The 13,320-nt window shown below is 35.3% G+C and overlaps 1 protein-coding gene across 1 annotated transcript in view; it reads right to left on the reverse strand.

Annotated features, from left to right (window-relative positions):
- ARHGAP8 (Rho GTPase activating protein 8) overlaps positions 1–13,320 on the reverse strand; it is an 82,522-nt gene that overhangs the window by 51,944 nt on the left and 17,258 nt on the right. The window contains exons 2-3 of the mRNA XM_065742404.1: positions 8,771–8,876; positions 5,582–5,719 (exon numbers count right to left, since the gene is read on the reverse strand). Coding sequence (XP_065598476.1) covers positions 5,582–5,719; positions 8,771–8,807 — 175 coding nt within the window. The 5' untranslated portion in view covers positions 8,808–8,876. The remainder of the gene's footprint in view (positions 1–5,581; positions 5,720–8,770; positions 8,877–13,320) is intronic.

Below are 13,320 nucleotides of genomic sequence, written 5' to 3' on the forward strand. Positions count from 1 at the left end.
AAGCATACATGATTCATACATCACTTCTGATATCAAACTTTGAAGTACCGAGATAAAATAAAGTTACGGTAAGAAACAAGGAAGAGCAAGTGAGAAAATGAATTGTTCTGCTTTTTAATTAAGAATTTCCATAGCACAGCACTGACTGCATCTTGCAAATGAAAAGTTTTTTTCCAATGATACAGCTCATTCCAATTTGCAAATGAGAGATTCTGAATGCTGTAATTTTAGCATGACTTTTTAAAAGCTTTTCTTCTAATGATTCTAAACATTACTATTTTATAAAAGTTAAATATATTATTTCACTGAAGCTTGTCATTATCACACAAAAGCACAGAATGATCCTAAAGTGAATGAAACTTCTATCATTGGTTTCAGTGAGAGATGGGAGTTGGAGACGGGTCAAAATCCAGGAGATTTGCTGCTATAGTGAAAAGACTTGCTCCCATGTTTCTTTCTTAGAATTTAAGTTACTGAAAATAAGCTTAGATTTCATTTGCACTGTGTTAAATGGTGAGACAAACTGTGCTTTTAGGTCCCTCCTATTCTCTGTGACTTGGGGAAAACAGGGGTATAAAAAAGCAATTACTAACTTTCTATGTTTTACACTGGATGAGTAATGGATAGTAAATATGCCCACAATGAATGTTGTGTGGGTCTCTGCCCATCCATAATGGCAAACTTCTTAGTCAGCAAAGAAGCACACAGCCCTGATAACACAGCTGAGTCTCAACACTAGCAGTAGAAGTTTGTATCTTTGCATGTAGAGATTTGAGTCCTCTTTCTTCTAGTGCCGATCACCTTGGCCAATCATATGAAAATACGTTACAATGGATATTTTAATAGTTCAACTTGAAAGTGGACAAAATTTGTGATAATGAGCTGGCTGTTTTTCCTTTAGAACAGACAGTAGATTCCCCAGGTAGGTACTGGGAGTGACACCAACTCTTAAGTGCCAAGAATTAGCCTGTTTTGATTTCACAGTATTCTTTTTGTGTCCATTACTCAATTCCTTTTCTGCTCACCCCGTAATTCAGGAACCAACTTTCTATGAGAGGACTGCACCTGTACTGTACCTGGTTAATTCTGGAAAGCACTAAAACTGCAATTAAAATCAAGTATATGTTCATGTATTTACCTAAAAGGAAGAATTGTAAGTATTTCAGGGATTTCCTACATAAGGACATTTGTATCTTCCCTTCAGAAAACAAAGACTCCCCATCAGTGATTCCTTCATGGACTGTCTTCTCAATTTGCAGTAAGAGAAATGCTTTGTAACAGTGCATTTTCTTCAGGCCAGCTGAAATTGAAGAGACAGCTTCCTTTTGGAGAAACAAATCATTTACATTTCTCTTTGCTCTTCGTTAAGTATATAAAATTCACTGAAATACAGCTAAGCTAAACCCATTTCTGAAGTCGGCGGCTAAGTTCAGGTAAGCCTGGCTTAATCTCTGTATTTTCTCAAACTCAACATGAAAACACCTCCATATACTTCAATGAAATTAACTCTGTTCTGCCATTAAAAGTGATGCTATTGCTTGCAGCCTGATATTCAAAAGCAAGAAATGCCATTAAGATCGATTGATTTCATTTGATATTCTGAAGAATATATCTGGAGAAATAAACACCAGGAAAACTGTCTCCATGTGAAAAATTCAAGTTCAATCCCTATCTGAAGGATCTGAACCCATGATTCTAAAATGACAATGGCCAAATGGTTAGTACAGGCTTCCTAAAGTGTGAAGTCCACACTAATGTCTGCTCTTGAACTGCAAGTAAGTTACAGGGCCCTCAGTTTTCTCCTTGAAAACTGCTTTCTGTCTTTCTTGAAAACTTAGGTCTCTCCAGTTGGTTTCTTGTTTCCTTCAAGACGGTATAATTTATGAAATAATGCCAAAGGTCATGAATTCAGAAATATCTTCAAAATAAGGTTTTGTCCATTTTTTTTTTCTTTTTTCTTTCAGGAATAAAAGATATAAACCTTGCTATTTATTGTGGCATTACAACTTACACACAATGGGTCTTCTGGGATTGCAGGAAGTGGAAAGATGTCACTGAGACAGACTGAAAATTATGAATTATACTTGTGAATTACATAATGAGACTAAGACACAAAAACTACATCGTCACTCTTTCTTCCATAGTCTGATTGACATAATGCTATTTTAACCACTTTTTAATGCACTGGTATGAAATAATAAATGACCATGAAATGAATGGGAGCTTGAAGAAAAATATGGACAGTCCTTCTCAAAGAACCAATCTGTCTTTCAAATCCTTGAATATAACTGAAATCTTTAAATATAACTGGAAAAAAAAAAGTAAAAAGATAAGGAAAAGTAGTTTAAACAACAAGATGCTTTGCTTCCATTAGAGAATGTTCAATCAAGCTCACAGGGATATAACTGACAGTTAATGAAAGCACAAGTGCCAGAGACAGACTCCTAAATCAATACATATTCAAAAAAGGTACTACAAAAAGTTATCAGCAATCATATTATAGAAACAATTTAGAAACATGACACATGCTTGTATGTCCCTTCCTTTTTTGTCAACAAACAAACAGAAAAAAGATAACCAAAAAAGTTTACTTTCTTTTTAGATAACAGAAAAGTGGACTGAAAGTTTTCCTTCAAAATGGAAATAAGAATGAGCATTGTTGTCATTTACATGTGCTTAGAGTATCCAGCTGTACATTGCCATTAGTGAGATAAACTAGTACATCATTAATAAAAATAATTAAAGCTTACACCTTTTCTGAATGCTCCCTCTTTTTATTTGATTGCATTTCACACTGCGTAAGTACAATACAGAAATCTCCTTTGCATATAGTCAAAGCTATTGTTATGGAAAGCAAGTAGACGTCAATTTATGAGAAGTGAGGAGGAATCAGAGCTTTTTCCTTTAAATAAGTGTTGGAAATCAGATCATAGTAAGAGATGGGTAAATCACTGCAAATATTTTCACCTAAATTCTTTCTTCTTCTTCACTTCAAACAATAATCTCATTCTCTTTCAATCACAGAATTAGACCTGAAGGAGCAGCTTTCAGAATTCCTATAAAACAAGCATTCAAAGTGCTGAAATTATACTTTGTCTTATTCAAAGAGGTTACTGAAATCATTATAAGCTAGGTGCAAATTATTTTAAAATGATTCATTTCAAGAGCATTCTGAAGAACAGTTCCTGGCTTGTGCTTCACATTTTAATTGTCCAGTAGACTTGCAAAATCCCATATGTTTCTGACTGAAATGGCAGCCAGTTATTCTTTTCTAAGCTTAAATAAAGGGTGGAGGACCTTTTTTTCCCTACAACAGTAGTAAGGAGAAAATCAACACACATAAACCAACATTTCAACCAAGACTCATCCTGTGAATACTTCAGCAAATTTAAAATACAGCTAATTTTTCAACTGTATTAGAAACAAACACTGGTATGGAACAAGATCCAAGAAGAATCAATAGATGCTTACCACTACCAGGTCTCTTAAAACCACAGTGGTTTTCACTCCAGACTGTACTGAAGCATGTTCCTATTCTCTAATACCAGAATAAGGAGAAGGTATATACATGAAATGAAAGCAGATGAGACTGTTTGAGATTGGGCAGGCTGATTACCGCTCTGACCCCACCCCGTTTCAACAGCAGTACAAATGTGGAAAAGCTTAAAAATTGGTGTTCCAGTATATTTCACTGTCTAATTAAAAAATTGAATGAGATGATGAATTTTGAATTCCCTCACTGTTTTAGCTCTTCTGAGACAAATGGTAGTATCAGTTTGAGACAATGAAAGCTATGGGTTTTGTATGCCTCAGTTAATTAGTAAACTTTTCCTTATTTTCTTTTCAAAATCAGAAGGGCATGTATCATTGATGATTCAAGCTGAGCATACTAAGACTGCCAACTTGCCCCTTTTCCCTCCAGAATATAGGGACAGAGAAGAGAAGCTTTTTCAAAGTACATACTCAGGGACACAAGGACCCTTTAGAATTCACACTAGCTAAGTCAAGTGCCAAGTGCTTCTGACTTCCAGGGCAGCTTTGAGTGAATGAACAGCAAGGACCAACAAAAAACATTTACTAAATAATTGTGCATTTCAACTGCAGTAAATAAATATATGGCACATCACAATTTAATCTTGAGTATGCTAGTAGGAGAAAAATGTCTTGAAGGATATTTCTTTTAAAACACGTTCATGAAGAACTGACTTAATACAGAAAATGAGAGAGGTTCTTAAATGGACAGTTACAGTAATTCTGGTGTATCCAGTGTGTCTGTTAACACATTTATTTCACACTCTGTGTGATTGCATTTCACACTGTGTAAGTACAATACAGAAATTTCTGTATTGTAGAAGTTTCAAACTCTATCAGTTTGATTTCAATTATTTCGTTACTAACTTTTATATTAGTGTTTCCTTCATCCCCAAATTGGTTCCTCAGTGAGAAACATCCTACTGGGTTAGTAGGTAGCAGCTTTTGACTTGCAGTAACGTGAATCTGTTATTCCCTTGTTTATGGACATTAATCTTTTGTTGCTAAGTTAGTTTGGATGAAGGTAAAATGTAATTATTATCTCGTGTATAGCCAGCTTCAAGAAGAGATAGTAGTATGAGTAAAACTCTCCTACAATCAGAAGTAATTTAAAACATTTTTCACAACCCTATTCAATCAAACCTCTTTTGAGGACTGGTTCCACTGAAACTCATATTCACCTGAGGGACATCCTGTTTACGGCTCAAATTTGGGAAGGTAAAGATATACAACCTGAGTTGGTCATTTTCCAGAAAAATCACAACCTAGGCAAAAAGTGTGCATGATATATTACAATCTTAGACTTCATGAGGACGACCCATATTAAATATTGTTGTATACATCTTACTGTATGATTTAATTGTAATTGAGTATTGCGGTTATTAATATTAGCTTAACAAAAGCATTAATGCCAAAAGCAAATAAAATGGATAAAAAGACATGCAATGTATACTCACATGTACAAATTTCATATGTATGCCTTTTATTTCATGTGTCTGCATATTCTACATGTTGACAGAAAGCTTTAAATATAAATAAACACCCAATGAACCAAAACTCAAATATCTTACGAAAGCTTCTCTCCGTATCACTACAGAGAGTCAAGCAGTAAATGGCAGTTGAAATTTTTCTCAATAGTTTCTTTTTGCCTTTTATTTGCTTTTATGCAGTAACCCATCCCTCTTCAGCTGCATGTCCTTTCCTAAGCAGACTAGAAAAATGATTACGTGTGGTTTCATAACACTTCAGGCTGTCCAAAAAAACAAATCAACTTATCACTGAAAGAAAGTACAGTTCTGTTACAGCCACAGTTAGGCCTTCAATTATAGTATATTTTTGTGATTATATCTTAAAACAAGATTAAGCTTGAGCATTTCACTCATAAGTCATCTCTAGAAAAGCTAGGGATCACATTTTACTATTCATCTGCTTTTCAGGATGAAGGTTGAAAGCATCAATATGATTACAATGCATCACCTTGAGGAGTACAGTGAGAAAAATGTGTTAAGGGGCTTAGTATGTTGAAGTCACACTTTTTGTCAAAATATACCTGCTAACTGGATGATGCCATGCCTTGCAACATCATAGTAGGGATGATTGATATTTAGCTCAGGATCCTCAAGTGGTAAAGGCGTAAATGTTTTATCTTGTCCTGACTGTGTATCTTCTGCTTCGTCTTTCTGCAGTTCTAAAGGAGCAAGAAAGAATGCTTAAGTGCTAATGAACAAAGAAAAATGTTTACTGAAGGGTTGAATTTTAGCTCAGACAGAAAGACCAGTTGATATATTTTCAAAACAGGTTTTTGCTCCTTTCCCATTTTCAAGTGTGGGAAAAACAACCCTTTCATAACTCAAAGCTACCTTCACATCTTCCTTAAAAATAGTATTTGCTGTGGTATTTAGAAAAATCTTGACAACGGCTGGACAGCTGGCATGCTATGACCTTATTTTTCACAACTGCTACTGTTGTCATTTCTTACACTCTTGCAATCTGCTTCCTTTATCCATCTACATCTTCTCTTTTACTTCAAGGGTGTCCAAATGGGGAAGTCAAAGTTTCAGTATTCTAATGTGAACTGACAGCTGCTTTGTAACACTGCCTGAAAGCAGGCTTGCACAAAGGCACTGAAGTACCAATAAACCTCCATCTTAGCTCCATCAAAATCTACCATTTCCTTGAAGTCAGTATGAATTCAGTGTTCAAAATTTGCAGTAAGTGAGGCAGCCAAATCCCCATCCATCATATACACCAGCTAGAGGCCAAGGTATGGTATAAACATCAGCTCAAAAACCCAATGAAATCCATGGACATCTTTCCTCTTCACTTCTGGACTAGATTCTCAAGTTAAAATCTACTTTGCACTAAAATTAACAACTCAAAGTTATGCAGTATTGATCCAGAGCTTGGTTTGTTTTGTTTTCCCCAATCTTTTTCCAAACCATTCTTCAGTACAAAAAAGGAAAAAACCTAAATACCTATCCAAACAAATAGATTCTGGGACAATTGATGTTTTTAATGTTGCTGAAATATACAATGAATTTCTAGAAACTGACTGGAATAACATTATACTGACAAACTAACACACAAATATCCTGATGGTTTATGAGAGGAAAACATGCACGTAAACAGAAAAAACTAACGTTCTGATAGGGTGCAGCACCACCTGTATATCATTCACCTCTTTTATTGTAGAAGTTTTAATACTATGGAATCAAAAAGCTTATCTATAACACTATTGGTGCCACTTCATTTTAAATCCTCCAAGAACTTCTGCCTTCTGATCATCCATATATTTTATATACCTTGACCAACACCCAAGATACACTAGGGAAGACAGAATATATTAGTTATTGATTTCACCCAGATTTAGTACCTGTGGCTAGTATGCGTTAGAGAAAAACTCTCGTGAAATATTTTTGCAATGTTTGTAACTCACAGTTTCCCAATATCTTTCTATTCTATAAACAGCTACATGAGCTTCATAGTTTCATTTTTATTTCAACATAATTTGTACCAAAAATGCCTTTCAAAATGATGAAAACTGTCACATATGGCTGTGCTTCTCAAGGTCAAAAAACAATCAGGGAAGTGCATTTTTTCTTTAAATTTTTTATGTTTGAATTCACATTCAAGCTCCTCAAAACACACTAGAATTCATACAACTCTTAGGAAAAAAAAATCCACATTCAAAATATACCATCAGTCCTCCTCATACACGTAAAAGTTAAATTCTGTATTATTTCCAAAACGTGTTTTTCTACCTTTTAGAAGCATATCATATATAGGGGGCTACACTAACCTTTAAAGGAAATTTATTCTTTCACGTTAGAGAATGATTTTTATTTCCTCAAACAAATACAAATATAACCCCGTACCCAAATTTTACATTTTTTATTGCTATTTATTTAAAGTAATGCTAAAATCTGAAAAAGAAATATGCTGTTTTGTTTACTAAATTTTCATGTTTGAACACTTAACCACCTAAAGTAACATTTATAAAAAACAGGAATAGTGAAGAAAACAGAAAATGTGAGTGAATGGGGTTACAAGGCAAGAAACATGAAGTATTCACAAGAACCTACTGGAATTTAACAAGTTTTAATAAAAGTGAAATGTGTATTTATATTGAAGAACAGAAACAAGAGATACACTATCTATAGCCTTTAGTGCAGAGAGGCTGAGTGCAATCCCTTCTGAAAAAATTCATTTTATACTATGCATGGTAATAGACATGATTCCAAAAAGCTATCTGACTTTGAGATGCAGCAAAGAACTAGCGACGAAAATTACACATGCCCATTTGTACTGCAGTTATTCACTGGGACTAGAGTAGTCCCAAGCAGTCATCACAAACTACTGAAAAGCTAGTTAACACTAACCTAGTAAGATAATTCTTTATTCTTTATTTTTCTTCCCTTCCACATGTGCGAATAAGAGGACTGGAGCTCAAGAGACATTTCCTAATATACACAAATAAAAAAGAAGATTCAGTGTTCCAGACTGAGGGAGACCTGAGCTCCATTTTTCTCACTCAGTGCTAGGAGTTTATTGCCCTGCTTTATGAGCCATAGCAGAGGATCATCTGTTACCATGCACATTGCTTCTGCTGTTTAGCCCTGGCTAGAAGAAATGACAAAAGGCCTCATCAAGAGCTTGCCGAAACTGACTGGAAATTTGCTTGTTGCTGAAAGTTGTGGTGTGAAGAAATCAGAGCTAAATGGAGAATTGGGAGACTGAGGCAGAGGGGAAAAAAAGAATCTTGCTCTTGGATTTAGCCTGGAATCCTCCAAAACTCAGGGGAAAAACAAAACAAAACAAAACATAACACTGATCTTTTAAAATGATGAGCTCTCTAATGCCACGGACATATTGCTCATTGCAAGTAACGTCTTTGGAGATAACATGCAATACAGCAATCTCTATACTCATTCAATACTTGTCTCTTTGGAGTAATGACTCCCATTTGTGCCACAATATGTGAAGATGGTGATATCCCAATAGCTTAGAATTGCACTGAGAACATCTACCAATAATTCATAAAAGCTGCATGTATTAAACTAACCTTCAACTCTAATGGCTTTAATAGGGTACACATAAGTACAGTGGCTGTAACTCATACTGGATTGCTTTAAAAAGCATTACAAAATGCTGGTGAAGCCTCTCGCTTACTCAAGATGCTCTATTAAATCACCTGTGACTCTACACAGATGCCATCTGAAGTATTATAAAAAATATTTACCTATTTCAGCTAACTTCTCATAGTCAATCTCAGACATGATTCCCCTTAAGGAAAAGTCTGTGCAGATCTTGGATTCTTATGGGATGAAACCGTCCTCGGGTCAAGCCTACAAAAATAAACAAAAGAAGGTGTCACCACAGTATGGCGCATTTTACACACTACACTGATAGAAGAAGAAAACAAACCAAAAAAATGACAAATCTTCCTTCCCAATTGTTGAGGAACAAAGTTGTGTGCGTTTGGGCACCATTTTCTTATGACACAGAGTATTAGAAACCAACAGTTTTTAATACAGCAGTTCAAACCAGAAAGTTATGTATAATGACTTTCAGCCAACTCGAGAGTGGGGAGTTATTCTACAAAACCTTTTACACATTTTCATGACTAAAAACAGAATTCAGGATTACCGCACTTTTAGAAACAACATAAATCTATCTTAATAATTTTATTTCTCTTCTTAATTTTATTTCTCTGATGAAAAAGATATATACTCCATGCCCTCACACCAAAGTCGCTTCTATTGCAGTCATACGTTTTATTATGGGATAGTGCTGTATAGCTCACGCTGCACACGCAACAGCTTCATGAAAATTTCAAGTGAGCATTAACATACATAAAACTGAACAAAAAAACCAGCACTTCCTGTATCTAATCACTGCTCTTCATCAAATACTTAGAGGAACATGTTGTAAGCAGAATACTAAGTAACCCAAAGTGTACATCAGGAGTTAAGAATACAATTTAGAAGCTCTGTTTTTCCAAGCAGCTTCTCCAAGCAGATTCAGATGTGAGGTATGAGAGAAATGGAGCTTTTCAAACTCATCAAGTTTCATTTCAAAAACCTGTTTAACACTTTGATTCCATCTAAGCATGTTAAAAAGAACAGAGGTGAATTTATGGCTTGGTTGTTGAGAAAATGCACACACAAGTACACTGTTCTCTGTTAGAAGGTTATGTATTGTACTGCTGCTTCAGTGCACTGAAACTGGGAAATTATCACAGCATATACCTCAGCTTAAGGATATTTGTTCCAGACCCTGCAGCCTGAAAACTAGATGCCAACCATTTTCTTCTAATCAGAGAAAGGGTATGAAAGTAATTTTCAAGAAAATAGATGAGCACATCAACAAAGCAAGCAAACATCTGCTTAACTATAGGGATGCTTTCATCTGTTTTGTTAGGAAGGGTCAGTCTTTAGAGTGACCACAGTTACCAGATAGATGAACTGGACAGAATCAGGCTTTCACTACCTACCACAAAGTCCATCCTTCAAGTTTAGGTTTACAAAGAAGAAAGGGGTTTGCATCCTGTATATGACTGCAACTCACAAGTACTACAGTTAGCAATCACAATCTTTACGAAAGCTTATTATAGCTAGAGAAACTTTTTTATGAATTTTCAATCCATTGCACAGATCTAATGTAATTACACTAATCTAAAAGGGAACCATGCATTTCCACAAATTTTTTCACTGTAGATAAAACATGAATATGGTTCTACCACTTTGAAATTTTAAAATACCAAACAACTATTTTATAATACATTTATTATTATTTCCTGTTGAAAAAAAAAATCCTCATTTACAGGAAATGCTCAATTTAAGAGCACATACACAAGAAAATGCCACATTAAGTTCAAGAGAAATTTTTGCAGTTTCTCATTAAAAAATAATTTTCTTGAAAAGTGAAAGTACTTCTGGGCCTGATATATTTTATTTCTTGTTGATTTCACCACATGACATTCAAAATGACAATTCTGTTGTTAATTTTAAATTGTGATGCAGTTAAATACTTTATATTTAATACTTTAATACTTTATATAAAATAATTTGTTTATTGCTTTTTGGAGTGGTATTTAGATATTTCTAAAATTAATAATTAATAACTAGTGTAATACTGTGTGATTTGTTTAGCAACTAATTTGTGACAGGTATTTTAGATGATTTAGTAGTCAATGAAGTTTGCTCATGTGTACCTGGTATACCAAGATGGCTGCTCCAAAAGTAATGCCTCCCATTTTATTATGTTGGCCCATGACACCAGAGGCAGATATTAGTATGGCAGTAGAAGTTGAACCTTCCCAACAACATTCCATCACATTTTATTGCTGTGTGACAGATGGCAGCAGAGCAGCAGTCTGAGAATGCAGTGTCTAACATGGAAGCATGTAAGAAAAATTAAATGCCACACATTTACTTCAGTGTGGAAAAAAATGCACCCACTGACCATTGACCATTTATGAAGACCAAACACTGCATGTTAGCTGAAGCAGTGAGTGGTGCATTTCAGCAGTGGTGACAGTGACAGTGGGTCATCTGTTCGTGCAGTGCACAGCATGCAGACTCTTCTTCATTGCTGGCAAAAATGTGTACCTAATAGTGGTAAGTGGAAAAACAGAGTTCTATAGCTGAGAAATAGTATAATTGTGATTTTTAAATCTGTTGTATTTTCTATGGAAATAAATAGGAGGTATTACTTCCAGAGTGATCTATGTATCTGATCATGTTTACCTCTGCTGGCGAGGAGCAAATGGTACATAAGCATATAATCTAACTAAACAAAAATGTGTTTTTGGACAAAAAATATAGTTGCAAAAAATAAAGTTGGTCAGGAAAGTTGAACTTTTCTACCTTGAACACTTCCTTGCCAACTTTTTCCCCTAAATGTTTACACTTCAAAGGGATGCTTAGTATAAACTCAGAGAAGTTTTCAGGGGGCTCCAAATTAAAACTACAGTTCACAGTCCTATTCTATCCATCTTAAGCCTTGAACTCCAACCAGCCTTTTTGCACTTTGTTGAAGCTGGAGCTTGACCACAGGAAGGCCTTTTTAACAACATAGACGGTGTTTAGCCATTATATTTTTCCACTCCTTCTTCACAGACTACCATTCACACCCAGACAAACTTTCAGAACAAAGAAAGCCAACTGTCAGCATATTTTAATCTTTGTAGCCTCTTAATCAAACTAAATATATCCCAAAGCCCTTATAACACAATGGACCTCTGCATTGCTTCTGTAGTATTTACACCAGGCCTTTTCATTTTGCTTAATATTATCCACAGATCATAAGTAGAACAATAAGCGATAAAATATAGGCTGTATCATTGTCACTAGGATGCTTTTAACCTGTTCTTTATGCCTCTTCTTGTGAAGGAAAAAAAACAAAAAACAAAACTAAGATTTAATGTTTCTGCTGTGTAGCATGGAATAAAACTTTTCTCTTTTCCTACTTAATAATTACTAATGCTATGGCTCAGAATAGAAGCACTATCTCCCAGAACTTGCAGAACAACATCTGGCTTTTGAGCAGCGAAGTTAAGGTACAAGTGAGAGCAACTATGACAGTGTTAAGCATTTGCAAACGTTTAATGCACAAAGTTACTGGGAAGCTAAAGGTAATTTAGATGGAATCAAAGGAGGGAAAAGGGGGAGAAACCATCTGCTTGGTTTTCAGCTTACTGTTCCCTTGGGGCAGCAATTAGAAAGTTTCCAGTTACAAGACAAATTTACTGTAGCACCCTCGGAAATTGATTTCCCATTGACCACAGCATTCTCTGTTCTGGCAAGATAACATAATCTCCTTAACAGTGCTTCTCACAACATCACTCCATTTGTAGAAAGCTGTCAGATTTAGTGCCTTCCCTCATCTTCCCCCACCAGAAAGGCAATAAAAGCCCCCCAAAATAACCAAACTACAAGTCCTTTATTAATAATAGAAATTTGGAAGTTTTTTACAAACACTGGATCCTAAGTCCCTCCCCAGGCAAGTTTCTTACTTATAGAGAACCCCAAAAGAGCATTACTTCACCCAAAATAGAGGCAGCCGTTCAGAGAACTGCTTGGCAATGAACTTGCTTCTACAGATTGCTCAAACAAAGGTGAGGGATCCCTCACAAAACTTGTCAGTGCACAGACACTTTTGAGGCCTATACTTTTTTGCTCATTCAGCTCTCAGAAATGTTCTTCAAATTTAAATAGTGGAACTTCTCTTCACATTTTTCTTGATGTTCCTGCCTTCCATGGATATTATTTGTTGCTTCTGAAAGGTGTCACACAGCACACCATGTAACATCAGCATGCAATTTACATTTTGATGAGACAAGACATTTGCATATGCTTGTATTTGCTGAGGGGTAGAGCCTACAAAACAAGGTGAAGTAGTGTCAGAAGACATTATTTATAATGCTGCAGTAACTTTGTTATGGAATTTATAAACACAAAACCACAGGAATTGAGTGCATAATGTACTTGAGGGAAGTGTATTCAAAACATTGTTTTCCTTCTCATATGTTATCTGCACTACATAGTATCTTCCCTTGGTGTGCTTCTCACACAATATCTATCAAACTCAAGGTCCATATTTTTCATTAGCAACTTGTTTCAAGAATTTTGTATTTTAATTTCATATTTTTTATCTACCTATAGTTTTTCATTGGCAACACATTGGAGAAAATTAGCTAGGAAGCAAACATCAAGAGGACAGACAGAGCACAAGGCTTTTTGCACATCTTCCAGTTTAATCATAGAATGGCTGAAGTTGGAAGGAACA

Source organism: Cyrtonyx montezumae, unplaced genomic scaffold (genome assembly GCF_038088225.1).
Source record: "Cyrtonyx montezumae isolate F1298 unplaced genomic scaffold, pur_monq_1.0 scaffold_3, whole genome shotgun sequence".
In the NCBI taxonomy this organism is placed as follows: domain Eukaryota; kingdom Metazoa; phylum Chordata; class Aves; order Galliformes; family Odontophoridae; genus Cyrtonyx; species Cyrtonyx montezumae.